Below are 25,335 nucleotides of genomic sequence, written 5' to 3'. Positions count from 1 at the left end.
AGCTTTTCCAGCAACTTCTATTTTTGTTCCTAATTTACAGCATCTGCAGTTCTTCCAGTTTTTATTTAGCATAGAACTGTATATTCACTTATTGGTCACAGAAGATCACATAACTTTGGGAGATGCTGGGTTCTGTGGGAGAAGCAGGCTCCAGGAGTCTCGGTGAATTGGAAAACTACCTAGCAACAGCTTTCGGGGATAAGTTACAGTGTGTCATTGACCTAAGAGCAAGCAGTTTCACTCAGAGCCCTGGAAAGCCTGCAGATGAAGTCAGGTCTCTAACAACATCAACAACAACAAAAACAAAGTTGCTGGAAAAGCTCAGGCAGCATCTGTGAAGGAAAAAACAGAGTTAACATTTCGGGTCTGGCGACCCTTCCTCAAGTCAGGTCTCTGTCTCTCTCATCCTCTGTGAGCAGGAGAAAAGCAGTATTCAAAGACACTAAAAAATAGAATGTCTAACTCAAGCAAATACCTAGGCCCAACTGACCAGCTGCAGATGGCACGGTGGCTCAGTGGTTAGCACTGCTGCCTCACAGCACCAGGGACCCGGGTTCGATTCCACCCTCGGGTGACTGTGTGGAGTTTGTACGTTCTCCCTGTGTCTGCGTGGGTTTCCTCCAGGTGCTCTGGTTTCCTCCCACAGTCCAAAGATGCACAGGGCAGGTGGATTGGCAGTGCTAAATTGCCCATAGTGCCCAGGGATGTGTAGATTAGGTGGGTTATAGGGGGATGGGTCTGGGTGGGATGTTCTGAGGGTGGGTGTGGACTTGTTGGGCCAAAGGGTCTGTTTCCACACTGTAGGGATTCTATGAAAAAAAGAATTGGGAGTCTTCTGCGGACAAAAACAACAGGATATCATTGCCAAACAAAAACATGGAAGGACCCGTGAGAAAGTCACCCCATTCTACTCTTGAGGTTTGGACTCCTGATAAATGTCTTCCTTTTTGTCTGTGTTCCCCACATAGTGTTTCTGCAGAACCATCAGCCTTTAATGTCCTATTTGTGATTGAACGTGCGTGTTAGGATTTAAAGTGGGAATAGCTTAAGTTTGCATTGTAGTAATTAATAATCTGTTTTGCACCTTGTTAAAGCATATATTGGTTTATCATAAATAAGTTTTGGTTTTTTTTTGTTTATTATTGAAACCTGGTGTGAGTTTCTTTTGTCCCAGATAGCAGTCAAAGTCAGCCAATTTAACCATCATAGTGATTCAGTTGGCCATTTATACATTTTTGTGATGGCTCACAAAATAGTGGGTCTTGACTCCCAATGCATTCAGCCCATCAGGGTCCAAGCAGCAGCGACCAACATCTACAGCCCTAGAGGATATGACTTTTCCTTTTCTTTCAGATTCAGGCCCTGGACAATGGATTACGTCCTCGGAGAACGAATCACATTCTAACCATCACAGCCGTTGATGTCAATGACAATGCCCCAGTTATCGCAAACGCTGGCAGATACAACATCAGCATTTATGAGGTAAAGTCTGCTGCATGGGATTCTCTGTAAAGATCAACTGTTAATGGAATAAACTGAAGTAATTATGAAAGTCAAAGATCTGCTAAGTATTTCTGTACATACATCTGAATTGATGAGTTTAAATTGCATTGATAACATCTCTGATGGTCATTATAACCTAATCAAACTTAGATCCTGTCTGATGAGTCAATCCAGCGCTTGTGGGATATTTTAAACAGGTTAATGCCAATTATTGTACCAGAACATATCTGATTTCTGTTAACCACGTTGATTTATCAATATTGTCTCGCAGTGTGTTATTAAGGCAGATGAGGTGATCCCATAGGAGGAGACACATTATGATGGGAGAAGATGGTGAAAGGCTGAAGGAGAGAAAGGGAAATGGTGAAAGGCAAATTATCATTAGGAGACAGGCTCAGTGATGGAAGAGATGTGGGCGTTCCATTTGAGGTCTGAGCTAACAGCGGTATGACAGCATTCAATAAAGGAGGGCTCAGGAATGCAACAATCAGATTTTAAGAGCTGAAGAAGCTTCAATAACCGCTATCTGAAATATCAAAGAAAGAAAGATTAAAACCTCAAATTTAATAGCACCTTATTGTATCCTCAGGTTAGCCGTAAGGCGACGCAATAGCCCCGTGGTATTACCACGAGACTGTTAGTCCAGAAGCCCAGGTAATATTCTGAAGACCAAGGTTCACATCTTGCCATGGCAGATGGAGGCATTTGAATTCAATAGAAAAATCAAATTAAGAATCTAATGATGATCATGTACCCATTGCTGAGTATTGGGGAAAGACCCACCTGGTTCAGTAATGTCCTTTAGGGAGGGAAATCTGCCATCCTTACCTGGTCTGGCCTACACGCAACTGTAGACCCACAGCAATGTGGTTGATTCTTAACTGCCCTCGAGGCAATTAGGGATGGACAATAAATGCTGGCCTAGCCAGCAATGCTCATTTAGTGTGAATGAATGAAAAAAAGATGCCTCATAGCTAACTAAATACTTCTTATAACAAGGGCTCACTGCTTTTTTTTCAAAAATATACTTTATTCATAAAAAAATCTTTATAAATATACATAGGCACAAATGCAGTTCAGTTCTGTTTAGTAGCATATCAAGGAAACAAACAAACTTTGGAGTTTGACTCTATCCAAACAAACCAAAGACATTTCTTATGCATACAAGACTATATTTACATGCATTTGAGACACAAGGGCTCGCTGTTGCTCACAGGCAAATAGAGCAACAAAGTAACGCACAAGAAATTTCAACATGAGTGGCCAGGGTGATCTGTTTTCAGTGATGGTGACTGAAGGGACACTGCTTCTCTTCAGCATGCACAGCAAGAGGACAAGAGGCTGTAAACCACCAAAGATTTATAATCTCAGTTGAACCAAAAGAAAAATTTGGATTATCACTAATTCCCTTTTTTATTGGATCATTGGATGCAAATCCTATAATAGTTGGTTTATTTACAGGATGCAGTATTTCATATGTCTGGCTCCTACCAATGTCCCAGCAGTCTCACTTTTTATATGCTCTGGTTACTTAACTAAACAGTGTCCTTCACCTGTGTATCTGTGTGTATGCTGTGAATATATCTGACTGGAGTCTGGCTAGTATTTGCTATTGGAGGAGACAAGTATCAGACAGGTTCTGGGAAGCAGTTGAAACCAAAGGCATCGGGCTGGATATCTCTGTCTCGCGGCAGTGAGTGAACCAGTGACACTTCCAAAACACAGCAGCCGAACATCAAGAGACTGAGAAAGGTTTTGGTCCTCAAACTTCAGTTCTCTGCCTGTCAGGTTACTTCTCGGCAGGAAATTGGCTGGTTTTTAATGTTAACATGAAATGCCTTGAACACAAACAGCATCTGCTTTCTCCAATTTCACACCTGACGAGAGAATTTCACACCCCTCTGCTCCAGATTAGAGATTCACAGCTGATTGCCTTTTGCCTACATTACAAACCTGTTTGCAGTTTAAAATTATGCATGCTCAAAAAGGACCATTTCTTCCAATTGATTATTTTTGATGAACAAACATTAAACTTTGTCCTTTATTTCAAGGCTGTTAAGTATCCACATTGAATTGTGATGTAGTCTACTGTGGAACCACCATAATTAGAATACAAATCAGAAAAGATAACATTGTGACTCACATTCTCATTTAAATCAAGGGATGAAAGGGATATACCGAGGACTGGAATTTTTTCCTGTCTTTTCATCCACTTCATGTTTTAAGTAGTGAGGCAAGGAAATAATTCTTCACTTAAAGGTTGAAATCTTAGAATCTTGCTCAAATCTTTGCTTTTGACGACGGCTTCAAATCCAACAGGCTTTAGTTAATAGAATCCATACCTGATCGTTCAGAGGCCTTGTGGGTATCGGAGTTACGTTATATATATATCTGTAATGTTTCATTCTGTAAATAAATATATTCCGAGTAAAAAAAAAACAGAGGCCTTGTGGTGCATTGGATGGCATCTCTATCACTGACCCAGAAACTCTGGGTTCAAGCCCTATCCGAACATAACACAACAAAACGGGTCGATTTTCAATCTGTAAATCCTTTGGGAATGTCTTCTGACACTCTTTGTACACATGTGAAGTGCACACTCAGTACCCCTTTGCCAGTCATTCCATCCCACCTGCTCATATTCAATGTGCTTAGTTGGGCGCCACCATGTTTCTTACTGGCAGGGCACTTCACAAAGTGAGCACATGCAGAATTTTTGGGGATGTCAGATTGATTAGCCAAACATTTCCAATGGTGTAAGAGTCAGGAAGTCTCCTCCAATCCCACACACAAGGGCATTTGCACACGCACGGGCAGAAATGGGCACACACACGCGTGCACGAGCCCACACATATCTGATTCTTGTCATTGTCTACATAGGAGATCTCTGAGGTCAACGAAGAAAGCTTCATCCTATCCAGTCTCCTCCCTCTGCATTCCATGTAAATATAATGGAATTAGTTTCCACACTCCTCATCCATCCTTCCCTTCATTCAGAGGGACTGAAGACACACCAGGCATCTTTCCCACACACCCACCTACACATTGGGCCCTCGAAATCCATTCCCTTAGTGAAAGGAGGAAACTTTATTAATAGAATTTAAATTCCACCAGCAGCCATGGTGGGATTTGTACTCATTTCCACAGGGCATTAGCCTAGTCCTCTGGAATACTAGTCCAGAGTCATTACCAATACCCCACTGTCTTGCTGGAAGGGGAGCATAGGATCAGAAGAAAACAAGGCAGACCCTCAGTTATAGCAGAGATGATCGATACCTCAACTCCACTTCTGAGAATCATACAACATAGAAGGGGACAGTATGGTGGCTCAATGGTTAGCACTGCTGTCTCACAGCACCAGGGACCCAGGTTCAATCCCACCCTCAGGCAACTGTCTGTGGAGTTTGCACATTCTCCCCATGTCTGCATGGGTTTCCTCCAGGTGCTCTGGTTTCCTCCCACAGTCCAAAGATGTGCAGGCTAGATGGATTGGCCATGCTATATTGCCCATAATGTTCAGGATGTGTAGATTAGGTGGGTTACAAGGGGATGGGTCTGGGTGGGATGCTCCAAGGGTCAGTGTGGACATTTTGGGTCAAAGGGCCTGTTTCCACACTGTAGGGATTCTATGTCTATGTTTATAGAAGTGGCCCTTCAGCCCATCATGTCTGTAGTGCCCTTCACTGCCTTTGATCCAAATACCATGACACCCTTCACCAACAGAAATAGGTCTGTCTCCATATTAAAGCTTTCAACTGATCTCAGACAAACAAACAACCTTTTCAAGAAGATTCTACTACCTTTCCCCCTGAATAGCTGAGCTCAAATTTTAAGAAGGTGTGGATTCCCAAATCAGAAAATAACTTACCTGTATCAACCACTGAAAATCCTTTCATCATTAAAGTTGTCCCTCTACCTTCTAAATAGGAGGTGATAAAAAGCCCAAGCTTATCCTCATCATTTCATCCTTTTGGCTCTACATTGCTCAAGGCCATTCTACCCAATTTAAGGTGCAGTGCCCAAACTAAATGCACTGCTCCAGCTCTGGCTGCCTGCTAGGTTTTGTTTGCTGCACCATCTTTCTGGGCCCCCGTTAACACGTTCTGTATATTTTGCAGAATGTCGGTGGAGGTACTGCAGTGACCAGAGTGAGAGCCACAGACGCGGACACTGGCCTTAATGCCGTGCTCTATTACTACATTACTCGTGGAAACGAAGATCTCACTTTCAGAATCGACAGGCTGACGGGAGAGATTGTCACGCGGCCGTCTCCTCCAGATCGGGAGAGACAGGATTTCTACCAGCTAACAGTGACAGTGGAAGACGATGGGACACCTTCACTCTCGGTAAGTGTTCATCTCTCCGTAATTTGCACCCCCTGTGTCTAGAATGATAACAGCACAGAAGGAGGCCACTGAGTTCTTCATGCTTGTGCTGGCTGTTTGCTCACAGGCTATCCAATCAGAACGACTGGATCAGCCTTTCAATGACATTGTTGGTAAAAACAGCGCAGTGATATATCTCAAAGTGGGTTCAGCTGTTCCTGGGCTCTTGCTTCATATGCTTACAGAACACATTTTGCTTTTAGATATTTATCCAATTTCTTTTTGAATGCTGTAATTGAATTGTTGAGTTATGTCTCACAGTCAGTTTGCCTTTAAGACACATGTTTGTGATACCATCACTGCATCGTAGCTTGAGACCTGAAGGTATAAGGAGCTCACGTTCCATCTTATCTCAGGATCACTTGAAGCATGACACCCTACTGGAAGCATACTCCACTGTGTAACCTAATGGCTTTATGTTAGTCCAGACACTTATGCAACTGTGAATGTAACGTTTGTATGTATCAGTAAGCGGTAATAAACTTCTCAAATAAAATCACAATACTGCAAATGCGCAATACTGGAGATTGGAAATCAAAACAGGAAGTGCTGGAGAAACTCAGCAGGTCTGGCAGCAGGTCTCAGCAGGTCTGTGAAGAGAGAAACAGAACTAACGTTTCAAGTCTCGTGACTCTTCTTTGGAGCAACATTCTTCAATGTCACGATAGCCACGCCCAGTCTCTTATGTTACAAAAGATAATCACTGCCACATTGGGTAAAACACCCTGTCAGGGGAAGAATCATACCATGAAAATGTCCTGAACCTTTCAAGACAACCGTCGCAGAGTGCAAAACTTTGTTAATGTGTAAAAGAAAAAATAATTTGCTGTGGAGTTAAAATTGATTCAGAGATAGTAGGAACTGCCGATGCTGGAGAATCTGAGATAACAAGGTGTAGAGCTGGATGAACACAGCAGGCCAAGCAGCGTCGGAGGGTGCTTCGCAGTGGGGTTAAAATCGATTCAGAGATAGCAGGAACTGCCAATGCTGGAGATGGCTTTGCAATGGAGTCAAAAGTAGGGTTTTTCTGAAGAAGGGTCCAGACCCAAAACGTCAGCTTTCCTGCTCCTGTGATGCTGCTTGGCCTGCTGTGTTCATCTAGCTCTACACCTTGTTATCTCAAATAATTTGCTGTGATTTGATTTATTATTGTCACTTGTACCTAAGTACAGTGAAAAGTTTGTTTTGCATGCAGTTCAGGCAGATCATACCGTACAAAGATTGTAGGGTGATTGAACAGGGCAAGGAATACACAAAGTTATGGCTGCAAAGAAAGTGCTGAAAAAGCAAGACCCACATGAGATTTGAAATTTGAGAGGTCCATTCAGAAGTCTAATAGCGGGGAAGAAGCTGTTCTTGAACCTGTTGGTACATGTGTTTAAGCTTCTGTATCTTCTGCCTGATAGAAGAGGTTGGAAGAGATTATAACTGGGGTGGGAAGGAACTTTGATTATGTTGGCTGCCTTTCCAAAGCATCAAGTAATGTAGATGGAGTCCATGGATGGAAGGTTGGCTGACATGATGGTCTGGGCTGTGTTCACAACTTTCTGTAGTTCCTTGTGGTCGTGGGCTGAGCAGTTACCATACCATGCTGTGATGCACCCAGACAAAATACTTCCTGAGGTGCATCTATAAAAGTTGGTGAGGGTCCTCATGGACACTCCGGATTTCTTTAGCCTCCTGAGAAAGAAGAGACGTTGTTGTACCTTCTTGACTGTTGCATCATGTGGGTGAACGTCACTCCTAGGAACTTGATGCTCTCAATCATCTCCACTTCAACTCTGTTGATGCAGATAGGGGTGTGTCCTCTTCCATGCTTCCTGAAATCAATGATCAACTCTTTAGTTTTGTTGACTTTGAGGAAGAGACTGTTATCTTTACACTGCACCACCAAGCACTCTATCTCTTTCCTATATTCTGTCTCGTCATTGATTGAGATCTGGCCCACAACAATGCAGTCATCGGTAAACTTGTAGATGGAGCTCAAACAAAATTTGGCCACATAATCATGAGTTTGCAGGGAATACAGTAAAGAGCTGAATATGCAGCCTTGTGGGGCACCAGTGTTAAGGATTATCATGGAGGAGGAGCTGTCTTCACTGATTGCAGTCTGTGGGTCAGGAAGCTGAGGATCCAGTTGCAGAGGGCGGAGCAGAGACTTCGGTCTCAGAGTTTGGAGATTAGTTTGGTCGGGATTATAGTGTCGAAGCGGAGCTGTAGTCAATAAGTAGAAGCCTGATGCAGGTTTCTTTGTGCACTTCTAGAAGCACAAATTTCTTTGTGTGCTTCTAATCTTTTTGCCAACCCCTTAAATCTGTGTCCTCTCATTAAAGACTCTTTTAATTTTTCCTCAAAGCCCTTCATGATTTTGAACACTTTTCTGATGTCACCTCTTCACTTCCTGTGCTCCTATGGAGAGCAAACCCCATCTCCTTCAGTCCTGCTTATAAAATCATGAGGGGCATGGATTGGGTGAATAGTCAAGGTGTTTTCCACAGGGTGGAGGAGTCCAAAACTAGAGAGCATAGGATTAAAGTGAGAGGGGAAAGATATAAAAGGCATCTGAGGAGCAACTTTTTTCACTCAGAGGGTGGTGTGTATGGAATGAGCTGCCAGAGGAAGTGGTGGAGGCTGGTACATTTACAACATTTAAAAGGCATCTGGATGAGCGTATGAATGGGAAGAGTTTGGAGGGATAATGGGCTAAATGCTGTTAAATGGGACTAGGTTAATTGAGGATATCTGGTCGGCACGGACGAGTTGGACAAAAGGGTCTGTTTCCATGCTGTACAACACTTTGACTCTATATGTTTTGAGACTGTATGCTTGAGCAGGGTAAGCTTGAACATCAGCACTAGCAGCTGGCAATGGGAGGCTTGCATGACTGCTCCAAGTGGAGCAGCTTCTTGAAAAGCGCCCGTTCGCCAGCTCCTTCCGTGCCAGGACACACAAAAATCCGAACTATCTCTTCCCTCCTTCGAACACGGCTCCTGCTCCTCGTCCTAAAGTCAGACACGCTCTAACGGATAGATTCAGGACATGAAAATTGTATACTAACAGCGAGAATTGGAATCAGGTGACAAGAGTTTCAATTGAACTAAATGAACAGGCGAATGGAACTGCAACAGCAGGTGGCAGTGGGCAAGTAGAAAACAGAGATTAAAAACAGTTCTTGCAAGTACCAAACAACACAAAAGTTGCATTCTGGTAAAAAGGAACTCACCTTGGTTTTAATGAACATCACAGGTCATTTAGCACTGGGAAATGCCTTATGCATGAACACCTTGTGCATGAGTGATTATAACCAGTAATTAAAGAACACAGTTTCTATTCTCGCTAACATATGCAGAAAATGAAGGAACGTTTTCATTGATCCTTTCACAGGAACCTTGAGAACTGAGGTATTGGTGACTGTTTAGCTGTTGGGAGAATTCCCCTGGTCCATGATTTAATCAATTCTCTGCATCATTTTAAAATGAAATGAAAGGAAATTAAAGTGCACAGTCCCCTCTATCACCTCATCTCATTAGCCAACAGTGACCACTTTTGGTTCAGGTTTGGGGTTGGGATCTTTGGCTGACTACATCCTTCACTTAGTCAAAGAGCCTTGCCCCTGCCCTCCCCCATCTCCTATTTCCTTATGATTATTAAACCATCTATGAAGTAAAATGCTTAAAGGTTGCTTTACAAGTTCACTTTTTTTTTTAAATGTTCAGGGCAACTCGGTGGTTAGCACAGCTGCCTCACAGCACCAGGGACCTGGCTTTGATTCCACCCTCCAGGTGACTCTCTGTGTGGAGTTTGCACATCCTCCCCGTGTCTGTGTGGGTTTCCTCCAGGTGCTCTGGTTTCCCCCGACAGTCCAAAGATGTGCGGGTTAGGGTGGATTGGCCACGCTAAATTACCCATAGTGTGCAGGGATGTGCAGGCTATTGGAAATGCAAGGATACAGGGATGGTGGGGGGGGGGGGGGGGGGGGGGGGGGGGGGGGGTGGGGGGGGGGGGTGCGGTGTGCGTGGTTCTAGGTAGAATGCTCTTGGAGGGTCGGTGTGGACCCGATGGGCTGAATGGGCTGCTTTCTTTTGCATTGATGCATAGCAACAATATGGAAGTTAATCTTAAATTCCTGAAGACACCTGGACAATCCTGGATGGTCAATAGCCCCTATTCTGGTTCACGGTAATTGGATGTTGCATCAACAAACGGCACCAGTAGAAGGTCATGTCTGTCAGCATTGGGGCATAAAGAGGAACAATTGAGTGGCACGGAGGGTAAAGGTACCCATGGAGCAGACGTGTTTTCTCCCAGTCATTGATAGGGGCATCACAACAGAGGAACAATGTTCTTTATGGTCTACAGCTTCTCCTGTTATAAGTAGTCAAAAGGAGATATTTCCACACAGACCAATTTCAACATGCTTTCCACATGCTCCAAACTATACTGAAAGTGGCAATGCAAGTGGATAAGGTGGTCAAGGTAGTTTATGGGAAGTTTGTCTTCATTGTTCAGGAGATAAGAGGAGTTGGAGGAACACAGCAGGCCAGCAGCATCAGAAAAGTTGGTGTTCCAGGTTGGGACCCTTTTTCAGGGGTCAGGACCCCTTCTTCGGGTCGAGTGACTCGAAACGTTAACTCTGCTTTCTCTCCACAGACGCTGCCAGACCTGCTGAGCTTTTCCAGCAACTTCCATTTTATGTCTCTGATTTACAGCATCCACGGTTTTTTTGTTTTTTTAAATTCAATTACGGGGGGACATAGGTTTAAGGTAAAAGGGGAAAAGTTTAAAAGATGTGAGAGGCAAGATTTTTTACACAGAGGGTGGTCAGTGCCTGGAATGCGCTGCCAGAGGAGGTGGTTGAAGCAGATACAATGTTTAAGAGGCATCTTGACAGAGACATGAATAGGCAGGGAACAGAGGGATAAAGACCGCGTAGAGGCAAAATGTTCTTAGTTTAGAAAGGCATCATGTGTTGGTGCAGGCTCGATGGGTCTGTTCCTCTGCTGTATTCGTACTAATATCCACAGCCAGGTTATCTACTTGTGCTAAATAAAAACCAAAAGAACTGCGGATGCTGTAAATCAGGAACAAAAACAGAAGTTGCTGGAAAAGCCCAGCAGGTCTGGCAGTATCTGTGAAGGAAAAAAAAGTTAACATTTCGGGTCCGGTGACTCTTCCTCAGAACACAGAACATTCAGATATAAATTGAACAGAGTAGAAACAGAACATGGAACAAAAAACAGAATGTTCTGTGTTCTGAGGAAGGGTCACCAGAACCGAAACGTTCACTCTGTTTTCTCCTTCACAGATGCTGCCAGACCTGCTGAGCTTTTCCAGCAACTTCTGTTTTTGTATCTATTTGTGCTGTCTCATGTTTGGGAACTGCATTACAGGAGCAGCAAATCCAGACTTTTTAAAATTAATTAATGGGACATAGGTGGTGGTCAGCAGTTGTTGCCTATTCCTAATTGTCCAGATGGGTCTGGAGTCACATGTAGGCCAGACCAGGTGAGAATGACAGATTTCCTCCCAGGATGATTTTTCACTCCTTTCTGACAATCAGTAATGGATTCATGGTTGTCGTTGTACTCTTAATTCCAGATTGAATTCACATTCCACTATCTGCATTATGGGATTTGAACCCAGGTCTCCAGAACCTTACCTCATTTTACTGGATTAACAGCCAAGCGATAATGCCACTAGGCCATAATCTCCCTCATCAGTAACTTGTCTTTGTACACAAAGCACCTCGAGTTACTTTGAAGTGAACAATAAAACATTTTGTCAAAGCAAGTCCCTTTGTCCACAAGCAGTGAGTTTCACTCACAAGGATTTTCGGAGGCAGAGGTGGGAAGCTCTTTGACTGGAGGGGTGAGGCAGGCAGTCCAGTCCACTGAACATTGCAAACCCAAACTCAGACCAGAGTGGGTCACCACTCGTTATTGAAATGAGGTGGTAGTGATGGTTCTGTGCTTTAATTTCCCATTTTATAAAGTCCTGCCCCAGTGTGAAGCTGACCCCACTCCATCACACATTCGCACAACAGGAACTGTCACCCTCCTCTTGCACACCCTCCGCCCCTCTTCACCCCCTCCATCACCCTCCACCAGTCTTCACACCCTCACTCCCTTCCTCCCACCTCTACCTCTTCAACCCCACTTGTTCCCTCCATTACCTCCCACCACTCTCCACCACCCTCCGTCACCCTCCACCAGTGTCCACACCCCTCAACCCTCTCCACCTACTTCTATCCCCTCCACGCCCTCCACCCTTTCCACTGCCTCCACCTTCCTGCATCCTCCCCCTCCCCTCTCCTTCCCACTCCATCCTTCCCACCCTCATTCAGCCTCCTGCCCCCCCCTCCACATTCCTGCACTCCCCTCCAACTCCTCCATCCTCCTCCACCTTTGTCCACCCCCTCCATGACCCTCCACCACCACCAGTGCCACCATTGGACCTTATCTGCTCTGACTATAGCACACTAAGAGAACTATTTGATTTCAGTTAAACTCCAAATTTCTACAGGAGCCGGAATCGGAATTCCCAGCTAGAAACGCGGAGCTCCATCCACAGGGAATAATTAAGACCAGAGTGGCATTCCGACAGTCACTGCCACTCTTCAGAATAACTGGGCCTTTAGCCCTCCCTCTCTCTGTCTCTGTCTCTCTCTCAGTCTCTCTCTCTCTCAGTCTCTCTCTCTCTCAGTCTGTCTCAGTCTCTCTCTGTGTCTGCGTCTCTCTCTCTCCCTCTCTCTCTGTCTCTCTCTCCACAGATGATGTTGCCAGAGCTACTGAGTCACTCCAGCAATTTCTTTTTTTATTTCAGTGTGCAGTGTTTTACTTTTCAATCAGTTTGTGTGGGATTTACTTATATCTGGATATGACTCAGTATACATTTGCATTAGCATTAGCATGTCTTGGAAGTGCTACATATTTAGAATTTTTATCTTTTCTGACTACTCACAATGCTATATTTGTACATTTGACACAATTAGCTGTGTAATAGCAGGTGCAATATTAGAGAAGGCAAAAGATAGATGCTTCCGCATTTTGTTCTCAGTGCTTTTCATCTTGCTCAATGTCATTGCCTTATGAAACATCTGCTGACCCACAGCTCTCTTTAAATGCCAGTTATTCACAGGGGTTCTGTTTAGGGGGTTGCTAGATGATTATGGAATCTTGGAGTCATTGACAACCCAGAAAGAAGCCATTAGGGTATTGTCACTGGGCTGGTCATCCAGAACTCCACACTAAACGTTTTGGGTCCATGAGTTCACATCCCACCGTGACAGATGGCGAAATTCAAATTGAATGAAAATGGCAACCACGTACTGATTGTTGTGGAAGCTAATCAGGTTCACTCGTGCAAGTGGTATTATCACCGGATTTATCAATGCAGAGAACCGAAAGAACTGTGGATGCTGTAAATCAGGAACAAAATCAGAAGTTGCTGGAAAATCTCAGCAGGCCTGGCAGCATCTGTGGAGAAGAAGTCAGAGTTAACGTTTCAGGTCTGGTGACCCTTCCTCAGAAGTATTAATCCAGAGCCCCAGGTTCAAATCCCACCACAGCAAATAGTGGAAGTTGAATTCAATATAAATAAAGCCTGGAATTATGAATGATGACAATGAAACTGTTGCTGATTAAAAAACCCATCTGGTTCATTAATGTCCTTTATGGAAGCAAATCTGCCGCCCCTTACCTGATATTTTCGACGTGATTCCAGGCAGTAATAGGTGACTCTTAACTGCCCACTGGCCAATTAGGGATGGGTAATAAATGCTGGCCTAGCCAGTGACAACCACATCCCATGAACAAATTTTTAAAATTCATTGCTGGTGGCTCTTTGCCAAGATGACAGATCATCCCCATTTATTTTTTTGAAGCTTTATCACAATGTGAAACACATTGTTCATCGACGAAAATAAGAAGGCCAGAAATTTCCTGTGGTAGCGGGTTTCTCACTGAAGTATGTGAATTGGGTTTTCTTTTTGCTTACCTTTGACATTGCAGTATTCTCCTCAGCAGAGTATTGCTTACATTTGATCCAGTGAGGGTGCAATTTTGCTACCATTGTATCTGGGATCTTGTGAGCCATTGTGCCCACTGGCATAACCCCTGCCCAAGAAAAGGACTAGATTGAGAAAAACTCAATTGCAAAGGAAGCAGGATGAATTAGAGTAAAGCAGAGTGTAAGTACAGGAAAAAGGATCAGAAGCAAACAAAAGTGATATGCTTCCGGTTTTCTACATGTTAGCCTGTGTAACATATATCACAAAGAATTGGTTTTGTGTTGAGTCAGATATCTGGAAGCTTAGCAACAATTAACTGTGTGCACTAACATAACATCCAAAACTTTTATATCCGCTCTGGCTTATACGCTTAGATTACAATTACATTATATACATAGTTGACTCGCTGACAGACTGACTTCCAGATTGGTTGGCTGTTTAATAAGAGAATGACTGCACAGAAAGTAAGATGAAGACTTTTTACATACAGCTCATGATGACATCTAGCTGAGTTAGAGGTCACCTTGCTGAGAGCTATGCAATAATACAACAAAAAGGAGGCAGAAAGGAACTGTGAGAATGTTTTAATATTAGGCAGACAGCAAATACTAATAACCCAGCTGCTTTTTAGGAGTCTCTGTATTAGTCCTTGGGAAGTTAATGAGTGTAAGACATTCTTGATAAACAGTGTAGACCCAGTAGCCTGACTGTTGTGACCAGGGGCAAGAGAATACCTGTTTTCTGTCCCATTAGGTGCCTGGGAGTTTGGTCCTTGCTGGATGAAGAAAGGACCAAGATTCATCTAGTTCATCCCTTACTATCTCAGCAGCGGGACATAGCTGTTGGATTCGTTGACTCGTCACTTTTTCATCTAGCCCCAGACTGGAGGAAGATCACCAGTGATGGAGAAGTTGAGGATCCATTAAGCCAAAGTTGTCCATTTCTCTCAGGCATGCTGTACTTGTCAAACAAGCATTAAGTCTCCACCTTCTGCATGCCATGTTGGTATTTTTCGAAGGTCTATTTGAAGGAGCTCACACCCTTCTGAGCTTCAAAGCAGTTTGAAATGTGGATAGCAAGACAGCCGAATGATATTGCCAAGACAGATGAAAAGAATAAAGAAAATCTCTCCATTTCACTGGTGCCTTTGCAGTCCTCCAATGTTGAATCCCTGTCAGAACCATGAACAATATTAGTTACCATCTCTAAATCACTGTAGTGGAAGAGGGAGTCACAATAACATGGTAAATATTCCATCAGTTTATGTCCATCAGAAAGACATAAATGCACTGGAAGCAGTATAGGGAAGGTTTAGCAGATTAATACCTGAAATGGCTGGATTGTCTTATGAGGTAAAGCTAGACTTGTATCTGCTGGAGTTCAGAAGAGTAAAAACAGACTTGATTGAAACATAAGACCTTGAAGGGTCTTGACAGAGTTGATGTGGAAAGAATATTTCCTCTTGTGGGAAAATCTAAAACTTGGGTTCACTGTTTTACAAATAAGAGCTTGCCTCTTTAAGGCAGAATTAAGAAGATTTCTTTTCTGTTAGGAGGGTCACATATCTTTAAAACACTCTTCCTCAAAAGGCAGCAGAAGCAAAGTTCTCAAATGTGGTTTAAGGCAGAAGTGGACAGACTTTTGACGAGCAAGGAGGTTATCAAGGAGTTGAGGGGAGTTTTAGAATAATCAAACGAGCCATGATCTTGTGAAGAATGATTAAGGAGCTGAGAGACCTATTCCTCTTCCTGACTCGCACGTTCATACTCAAGTCCAGCAATTTCAAGATCCCAGTACTCACTGATGAGTATCACCACGTGGATGACGGTTTTTATTGGCTTCAGTGAGGCTCGTAGCAGATCCACACAAGTCATCAAGTAATTGATGCATAATCCAAACTGTGGAAAATCTCTCTTCCTTCACAAATGCCTAGGTGTTTATATTAGGATTAATATTAGCAAGTGCCATGAACACATTTCTAATGACACAGTGTCCCAGTATTTTCAAGCATATTGTCTTTTTCTCCTTGGAACTGTTTTTATTGTTTGTCATTTTAATTCTTTCCATCTTTCTGTCTGATTTATTTTTTGTTTGTCTTTCATTCTTCAGAGTGACTTTCACAGTTTAGGATGTAGGAACAAGAGTAAGTCATTCAGCCCACCTAGCTTGCTCCACCGTGATCATGATCAAATCCTTCGATAACTTTTACCCCATAACCGTGCACACCATTGACAATCAAAAATTTATCAGCCTCTACTGAAAGTAGACTCAAAGACGGAGCAAGTTTAGTGAAGCTCAGTCTCCTCCTTCTTACATTCCTTCCCTATCTCTCGCTATCTCTGTGCATCACAGCTCTCTGTCTTGTATAAATTTCATTTGCTTTTCTGTTCACTTCCCATTCACCTGCCTCCCACATACACCTATTGTCTCCCTCCCTCCCAACGTGCATCATTTTTTCCTTAACCCTGGCTGTTAGTGGGTGTGAAAGATGCTTTTTGCTATGATATGTTGGAAACAAGATGAGTGTAGATTCGACAATTGAAGGGAACCGAACTGCCACAGTAAGTGCTCTTAAATTATACAGTAATAGAGTTATACAGCACAGAAACAGGACCTTTGGTCCAACTGGTCCATGCTAACCTTAATCCCAAGTCCCACCTGTCTGTGCTTGGCCCGTATCCCTCCAAACATTTCTTATTCATGTACTTTGTACTCATCTAAATGTCTTTTAAACATTGTAACTGAACTTGCATCTACCACTTCCTCTGGTGGGAGTTCATTCCACACACTGTAAAAAAAAAATGCCCCTCATGCCTTTCTCCTCCCACCTTAAAAATACTTTAGCCAGCACCTTTATAATTGACCTGTGTGGTGATGGTCAGTCATTTTCTCCATTTCCCCAGTTAGACACAGCTAAGCATATACTTCAGGTAGTGGTAGGGGTTGGATTACAGTGCAATGAACAATTTGAAATCCACATGAACAAGGGAGACAAAGCAGCTCATTTGGTCCGTCCATTCAATGTTTTTTCTCCAGCTAATCTTTCCACCCCCTTTTAAAAGGTTTTCTACCAAAAGCAAATGGTTCCAGTGTGGGGATTGCATTCATCAGTTTATCAGCCATTCTCACAGGGGAGTCACCAGGATTATATTCCTGGATTGTCATCACTAGGCTGGTGGATCCTGGTGCATTGAACCATCAACACACAGGTCCAACTGATGTAATGTCCAGTTCTTGAACGAGCATTAACCCTCTGTGAATCATCTGTCACACTTGTTATTGAATCCCTCTGTGATCTCACCTAAATCAGAAGCCTCCTCCAGCCCTTCAGCTCTTCGAGATCACTTCTGTCCTCAGATTCTGCCATGTTGTGCAGTCCCAGTTTCCTTCAACCTGCCACTGGCGATCAGACCTTCAGAAACACTCAGCTTTAGAATGCTTTCCCTAAATCTTTTCACCTCTATCTCCCCCTTTAACATGCTAAAAGATCCTATCTCTTTGTCCTTTGTCCAGCTCAGTAGCAAATGTAGAATGCTCCTGTGAAGCACCTTTGTTTTGTCTATTATCAAAGATAATAGAAACATAGCCATGCAAGTGTCAGCAGTTAGATTGAGGAGAAGTTCCTTGAGTGCAAACAACAGCTTTCCTTTCCTTGAAGGAAAACATTTACAATGTGAGCAGTCATATCTTGTAGCAATTCAGGTCTGTTGTCTCTTGTTAAATAAGTCACAACAATGAGAAACTTGACGTGAGTGTGAAGCCACTGTCCAGACATAACGCCAATACACAGCCAAAATAACCAGATTAGTGCCTCTTCTGCAAAGGATCTGACAGACAGAAAGCAGCGATTTTAGGGTCACACAGTTCGCACCAAAAAGGCAAATGCACATCAAGAAAAGGACCTTTCTGATCTCGCCTCTGGGGACTGCAAAGGTTCGAGGGGATAAAAAGTGGCTTCGGAATTGAACCTGGAGGAAATTACCCCAGGTTGGAGGCTGCTAACTCCCACAACAGTACTGTCTGCGCTGTACAATTGTGGGCAGAAGCATGGGACCACAAACAGCACCATTTCCTTAATCAACACTGGCAGCCCTCTACAAAGGCTTCGCAATGTCTCCAAGGGGTCCCGAGGAGCGTGTTGCTCTCTGCAACCTCTTCCTCTCTCCATGGCAGTTCGAAAGAAGAGTGCAGGAGGGCATGCCAGGAGCAGCACCAGGCATACCTGAAGATGAGGTTTCAACCTGGTGAAGCCACCAAACAGGACTACTTGCACACCAAACAGCGAAAGCAGCAAGCAATAGATAGAGCTAAGCGATCCCACAACCAACAGATCAGATCTAAGCTCTGCAGTCCTGCCACATCCAGTCGTGAATGGTGGTGGACAATTAAATAACTCACTGGAGGAGGAGGCTCCACAAATATCCCCATCCTCAATGATGGAAGAGCCCAGCACATCAGTGCAAAAGATAAGGCCGAAGCATTCGCAGCAATCTTCAGCCAGAGGTGCTGAGTGGATGATCCATCTCGGCCTCCTCCAGTGATCCCCAGCATCACAGATACCAGTCTTCAGCCAATTCGATTCACTCCACGTGATATAAAGAAATGGTTGGAGACACTGGATACTGCAAAGGCTACGGGTCCTGACAACATTCCGGCAATAGTACTGAAGACTCCAGAACTTGCCGCACCCTTAGCCAAGCTGTTCCAGTACAGTTACAACACTGGCGTCTACCCGACAATGTGGAAAATTGCTCAGCTATGTCCTATACATAAAAAGCAAGGGTTACCATTGACCAGAAACTCAACTGGACTCACCACATTAACACAGTAGCTACAAGTGCAGACCAGAAGCTGGGAATACTGCAGCAAGTAACTCACCTCCTGACTCCTCAAAGCCTGTCCACCATCTACAAGGCACAAGTCAGGAGTGTGTTGGAATACTCCCCACTTGCTTGGATGGGTGCAGCCCCAACAACACTTAAGAAGCTCGACACCATCCAGGACAAAGCAGCCACTTGATTGTCACTACATCCACAAGCATCCACTCCATCCACCACCGACGCTCAGTAGCAGCAGTGTGTACTATCTACAAAATGCACTGCAGAAATTCATGGAAGATCCTCAGACAGCACCTTCCAAACCCATGACCACTTCCATCTAGAAGGACAAAGGCAGCAGATTTATGGGAACACCACCACCACCTCCAAGTTCCCTTCGAAGCCACCCACCATCCTGACTTGGAAATATATTGCCATTCCTTCACTGTCACTGGGTCAAAATCCTGGAATTCCCTCCCTAATAGCATTGTGGGTCAACCTACAGCAGGAGGACTACAGCGGTTCAAGAAGGCAGCTCACCACCACCTTCTTAAGGGCAACTAGGGATGGGCAAGAAATGCTGGCCAGCCAGCGACGCCCACATCCCACAAAAAAATGAATAGAAGTAAAAACAGTTTTACAGAGTGCGGTAAGCAGCTGAGAGAATGGTCATGGCTTGGAGACTGGACTCACTTGAGAAGGAGCAATGGAAAGGGAATGTTGGAAGAGTAGGAGAATATTCAACCCTTCATATCAGCTCAAGTAGATCAGGGCTGATCGTGAAGGATTGTTCAGCTATTCTCCTGGAAATAGTGAGACCCACGGGTCTTATTCATCCATATCTGATGATCAAAAAGCGAATTGACGGCTCAGTGCTTTGACTGTAGACACTCTGCACTGTGGTCATTTGATTAAAACTACCTTATTTGTCCCCCTGGTGTCTGTTGCACCTTTTAAAGGCCATAAATAACCATGTGGTTAATCACTCTGTACCAAGTGGTTAATACAACAGCAATTACTCGAAACAGGAAGTTGCTATGAAGTAAAAAGCTCAAGCAGTTCATGAAGACAACTGCTCAGAAGCTGAAACATTGGTTGGACATGTTTCTGTGCTGAAATTTGATTGAGCACTCATCATCTCATCCAGTTTTTAAAAGTGAATCTATATTTTGTTCTTGTTATACATAAACTAGCTACCACTGCATCTCAGAAAAACCTGCATGGACATGTTTATATTATCTTTACTATAACAAAACCAAGAGGCTTTGCAGGAGCATTCTTATATTGTTCTGAGATGTTATCACACATCACTAGGGCAGGTGGGACTTGAATTTAGGCCTCCTGGTCCAGAGGTAGGAGCACTACCATTATACCACAAGCAACCAGGCAGGAGTATTCTACAGTTGATATTTTGCTGGAGTGCAGAAGATTAATGAACACATATCAGAAGTTCTGAAAACTATCTGAAACATTGAATGATGCCATTCGTTGACAAATGAAAGTGGCCATTGTCCCAGCCAACCATAGGCTGCTTCCTCATTAGAGACAGACAGATGGGGTTGTGTTTCATCTCAGGGTCAACATGCCTTAGGTGAGTTTGAGATCTTCACAGTGCCCTTGGCTGATACAGGAATTGAACCCATACTGTCGGGATCATTCTGTATCACAAAGCAGCTGAACCACCGAACACCTAATGTTCATTGGTCATTGAACCATTTACAAGGGGATTGGTTAATCCAGGATTATCTCTGAGAGTCTAAAGCAGTCACATTAGGTTCATCAGTTTCAATCTATTTTTAGAAGGCCAGGGTTACAAGGCATACAGAGCAAAGACAGGATCATGGGTGTAGGGAGCTATTTTCTTTCATGGGATGCAAGCATTCATTGCCCCTCTATAATTGCTCTTGAACTGAGTGGCTTGCTAGGCCATTTCAGAGGGCAGTCACAGTACACCCAGGGTCAGATTGAATGTAGGAGCACCATGAGGGGATGAATGGCTTACATAGGATAAACAACTCAGAAATACGTCTCTTGGTCCAACGCGTCCATCCTGGTGTTTATTGCAGTTATTACAGTGCAGAAAGAGGCCATTCAGCCCACTGTGCCTGCACCAACCCTATTATTTAGGCTGGCTCCATTATTTAGTGCCAATGTCCTGTCTTTACCCCATTTCCCTGCACACCATTACTATATAAAAAAAAACTCCAATGCCCTCATGAATGTCTCAACTGAACCTACCTCCACCACATTTCCACACACTGCATTCCATAACACCGCTGCTCACTGTGTGAAAAAGGTTTCTCTTACATTACCCTTGCTTTGTTTGCACATTACGTTAAATCTGTGCCCTCTCGTTCTTGTTCCTTTTACAAGTTTATGCCCCATTTCAACCTACCAATGTAACTATTTTAGTTCATTTTCCAGCAAACACTTGTCTAGGTTCTCCTAACACATATCTGTATGATTTGCTTCACTCATTCTCTGCAGTAGTGAGGTTCATGTTCATAGCACCTACTGAGTTAAAACATTTCCTTTGAATTTCTTGGTGTCTATCTTATATCGATGGCTTCAAGTTATATTCTTCTACGCAAGAGGGAACATTATTTCTGTATCCATTTAATCAAACCCTTTCATCATTTTATATTATTAGAGTCAGAGAATCCCAACATAATGGAAGCAGGCCATTCAGCCCATCAAGTCCACACCAACCCTCTGAAGAGCATCCACCCAGTCCCAATTCCCTACCCTATTCCTATAATTCTGCATTTTTCATGGCTAATCCACCTAGCCTGCACATCTCTAGACAGTATAGGGCAATTTAGCATGGCCAACCCACCTAACCTGCACATTTTTGGACTGTAGGGGGAAACCAGAGCACCCAGAGGAAACCCACGCAGACACGGGGAGAATGTGTGAACTCTGCACAGACAGTCACCCAAGGCTGGGATCAAACCCGAGTCCCTAGCACTAAGAGGCAGCAGTGCTAACCACTGAGCCACCGTGCCACCTTTGGTCAGCCCTCAACCTCCTTTAATTCCAGATGCACAGATGCTGCTAGACCTGCCAAGTTTTTCCAGCACTTTCCGTTTTTATTTCAGCCACCTTTGTTAGATCTGCTGTAGTAGAGCCTCAAGTGTTTCCTCCTGCACTGCTCACAAAACTGTCTAGTTACGATGCACCTCTGATAGAATGTGAGGGAGTTAATCTTAAAAATCCAGACCAGGTCAACAGTCCTTATTTGACAGTAATAGAATCTCACAGCACAGAAAGAGGTCATTCATTCCAACATGCCAAGGATGACCCTTTGAAAAAAATTAGATAATTTGCTCTCACATTTCAGCTTTCTCCCCACCCACTGCAAGCCTTGCATGTCCCCTTGCCATTCAAATGATCCTGTGAAATCTGATTCAGTCACTCTTTCAGGCACTTACCCCATGTTGCATTTCATCTCTAGAAAGCAATTATTTTAAATAATTGATCTCTGATTACCAACTCATTTTCCAGAGAAAGTAATTTCTTGCCCAATCAAAACCTCTCCTAACTTAGAACATATCCATTAAATTTCCTCTTCGGCTTCTCAGCTCCAAGGAGAACAATCCCAGTTTCTCCAATAACTGAACCCCCTCACCCCTGGTAAACTTGTTGCAGGACTCCATGTTCTTCCCAGAGTCCAGTGTCCCCAGAATTTGTAGATAATTGATGCCTACCCCTAAGCTGCACAGTCTCAATGTTGCCAGTGTTACAGAAATCAAAGAATTCAGCTCTCCTGTACCTCTGCTGTGCAGACCTGTGTGAATGCTCAGGCAGACAGTTACCCTAAGGTCAGCATGATGCAATAAAATGTGATTCAGGTTGCAAACACTGAAAAGAGGTATTTTCTCAAAAATGTTCCTTTGAAGAATCTGTGAGCTGTCATTTATCGTGCTGATCTGTCCTGGGCTGTAAGGACACCTGTGTTCACCTACGCAATGATATACAGAGCATGTCATTGCCCAAGAACTGTAAAAATATAAATATCTATCTAATATATTGTTTTAAATTGACCCGTTCAGAAATTGATTACACATCTCTGGAGCATTTGGAACTTGGACCCAGGTCTCTTGTCCCAGGACTAGGGACACTACCACTTCAGCGCAGGAGTCCTTACCCTGTGTAATTCTTGCTTACTGTATTTACATATCTGGGCTGCACTGGAAACTGTATGCACTCAGATCATTAAATTAAAACAGACATTCAGCCATTCAAGGCTTTCATCAGAGCTCCCCTTAAGGTTTATAGTCACATTGGCTACTTTCAAGTTGAGTTCAGCCTTCGAGATTTGTTAGAGTCACAGCAACACTTCAACAATGAACTTGCCAGCTTCCCCAAATCTATTCGCAGTTAAAGACCTTCTGCTGTGTTTCAGAATTAAGATAAAGATGCACAAAATGAAAGTCACGGACAAATTTTACCATATTTTTAAATTCTTAGCCTTGGTTTCAGCTCCTTCCTATCTGTATCTCTGTAACCTCCTCCAACCCTCTGATATTCCTGCACTCTTCCAATTGTAGCCTCATACAGAATTCCTCAGCACTAGATACATTGCATTTCATTATCTGGACTTGAAGCTTTGACCTTCCCTTCCCTTTCAGGTTCTTTGCTTGTTTCACAGGGCTGGGGAAAGTGCAAGGCAATAATTTAATGGTTCTACTGATTTGTATAAAAATAAAACCCTTTTCCTCATACAATCCCTACAGTGTAGTAGCAGGCCATTCAAGTCCACACTGATCCTCCAAAGAGCATCCTGCCCAGACCAAACCCTATCCCTGTAGCCCTGCATTTCCCATGTCTAATCCCCTAGCCTGCACATCCCTGAACACTACGGGTAATTTAGCATGGCCAATCCACCCAACCTGCACATCTTTCGACTGTGGGAGGAAACCCACGTAAACGCAGGGAGAATGTGTAAACTCTGCACAGACAGTCACCCAAGGGTGGAATCAAGCCTGGGTCCCTGGCACTGCGAGGCAGTAGTGCTAATCACTGAGCCACCGTGTGCTCTAGTGTTTTCAGTGCTTTGCCTGTAAGAATTGATCCAGTTCTTTTTGGAAAGGTGCTGTGTGATCTGCTTCGAACAATTTTTCTGGCAACACATTTCACATCAGATCAACTCACTACTTCGAGAAATGATTCGTCATGCCACCCGTGTTCTTTTACCAATCACCATAAATCCATGCCCTCTGCTTTTGACCCTCCTGTCATTGTTTCTCCTTATGAAGTCTATTGAAACCATTCTTCATTTTGAACACTTCTGTCAGCTCTAAGGAATAACTGGTCTATTCCAACAACTGAAGTCACTTTTCCATGGTATCCTTTTAATGAATGTCTCTACATCTCTCAAGGCTTTGACATCCTTCCTAAAGTATGGTGCCCAGAACTGGAAACAGTACTCCAGTTGAAACCTAACTAGCGTTTTATAAAGGGTAAACTCTCTTGCTTGTGTACTTTGTTTCTCTATTAACAAGGCCAAGGAAATCTATAAACTTTTGTTCGCAGTCTCTTCAACAGCTGTCTCAAACATCTCAAGACTAGTTTGTATCTGTGCATTAATTGTAAATGCAGTGACTGCATCAGGGACCGTTCTTTTGCACAGAGAAGACCCAACAAACAAGAATCTAAGTAAATCAGATCTGTTAGCATTGCCCTCAATCCCCTTTCTTGTGCTTATTTTATTTTTATGAGCTTGTGAATGATTTTAGCAAGTGCAGCCAGCAGTGACTGAGTACATGGTTTCTGCTTTTGCTAGTGATTGATGTGTCCTGGACTAGATTGGTGACAATCAAAATAATATTACCTGCCTCGCAAACTGCAAGTTAAGAACAGGAAACCTCAAAGTTGAAAGGTAGATTGGTTTGTGCACAACTGTAATCTGTTACCTTTCGCATTGCACTTCTGAGTAATAAATTCAGCACAAATTTCCTGTGTATCAACATTTCCATTTCCTCTCTGAGAATGTTCCAGATGGTTTGTCAAATCCACGTGACCACAGAAAGCAGTAACAGTATGAGCTGATGCAATCTACCAGAGTATTTCCCTCCATAAACATTCAGGACCTTTGCAAATCTAACTTCATGACAGAATATGCTCTTATGGCATGATGAGACAACAGCACATGGGTGGAAAATCAAAAGGATGAGAGGCGTTGATGGATCAGTTAGCAAACAAAAAATTGCTTCTGGAAAGTAGGTCACGAAGGTCAAAGGTTTTACCAGAAGTTTCAAAATAATTGACAAGAGAATTAGAGGAGAAATAAGCAGAAACTTATTCACACCAAAGGTCTGACAGTCTGGGAAGGTGCAAGCTGAATGGATCAGATTCCAATTGAACATTTAATTGGACATGTCCTGGAAAAGGACTTTTTCTCAGGGTTAGGAGGACAAGGATAGAGTGTGACGCAAAGTTGGACCCTCCCCTGAAGGGTATGGTGGTTTGAATGCCACCCCCAACTCTGTTCTGAAAGCTTCCATGATCCAGTGAAAATCAGGCAGGAAGGATGGAGCTCTGCTGCATTAAACATGAGACTTGTATCAGGATTTCCATTCCTCAGACGACATGTCCATCCTGGGCCTCCTGCAGTGCCACA

General features: G+C 43.5%; 1 protein-coding gene across 1 annotated transcript in view; it reads left to right on the top strand.

Annotated features, from left to right (window-relative positions):
* The window catches only part of LOC109920365 (cadherin-23-like), a 63,209-nt gene that overhangs the window by 23,932 nt on the left and 13,942 nt on the right, over positions 1-25,335 (top strand). Inside the window, exons 9-10 of the mRNA XM_048616338.1 lie at positions 1,354-1,482; positions 5,622-5,849. Coding sequence (XP_048472295.1) covers positions 1,354-1,482; positions 5,622-5,849 — 357 coding nt within the window. The remainder of the gene's footprint in view (positions 1-1,353; positions 1,483-5,621; positions 5,850-25,335) is intronic.

The sequence above is a fragment of the Rhincodon typus genome, chromosome 34 (genome assembly GCF_021869965.1).
Source record: "Rhincodon typus isolate 14 chromosome 34, sRhiTyp1.1, whole genome shotgun sequence".
NCBI classification, from domain to species: Eukaryota; Metazoa; Chordata; class Chondrichthyes; order Orectolobiformes; family Rhincodontidae; genus Rhincodon; species Rhincodon typus.
This window is presented reverse-complemented; position numbering and strand designations above follow the sequence as displayed.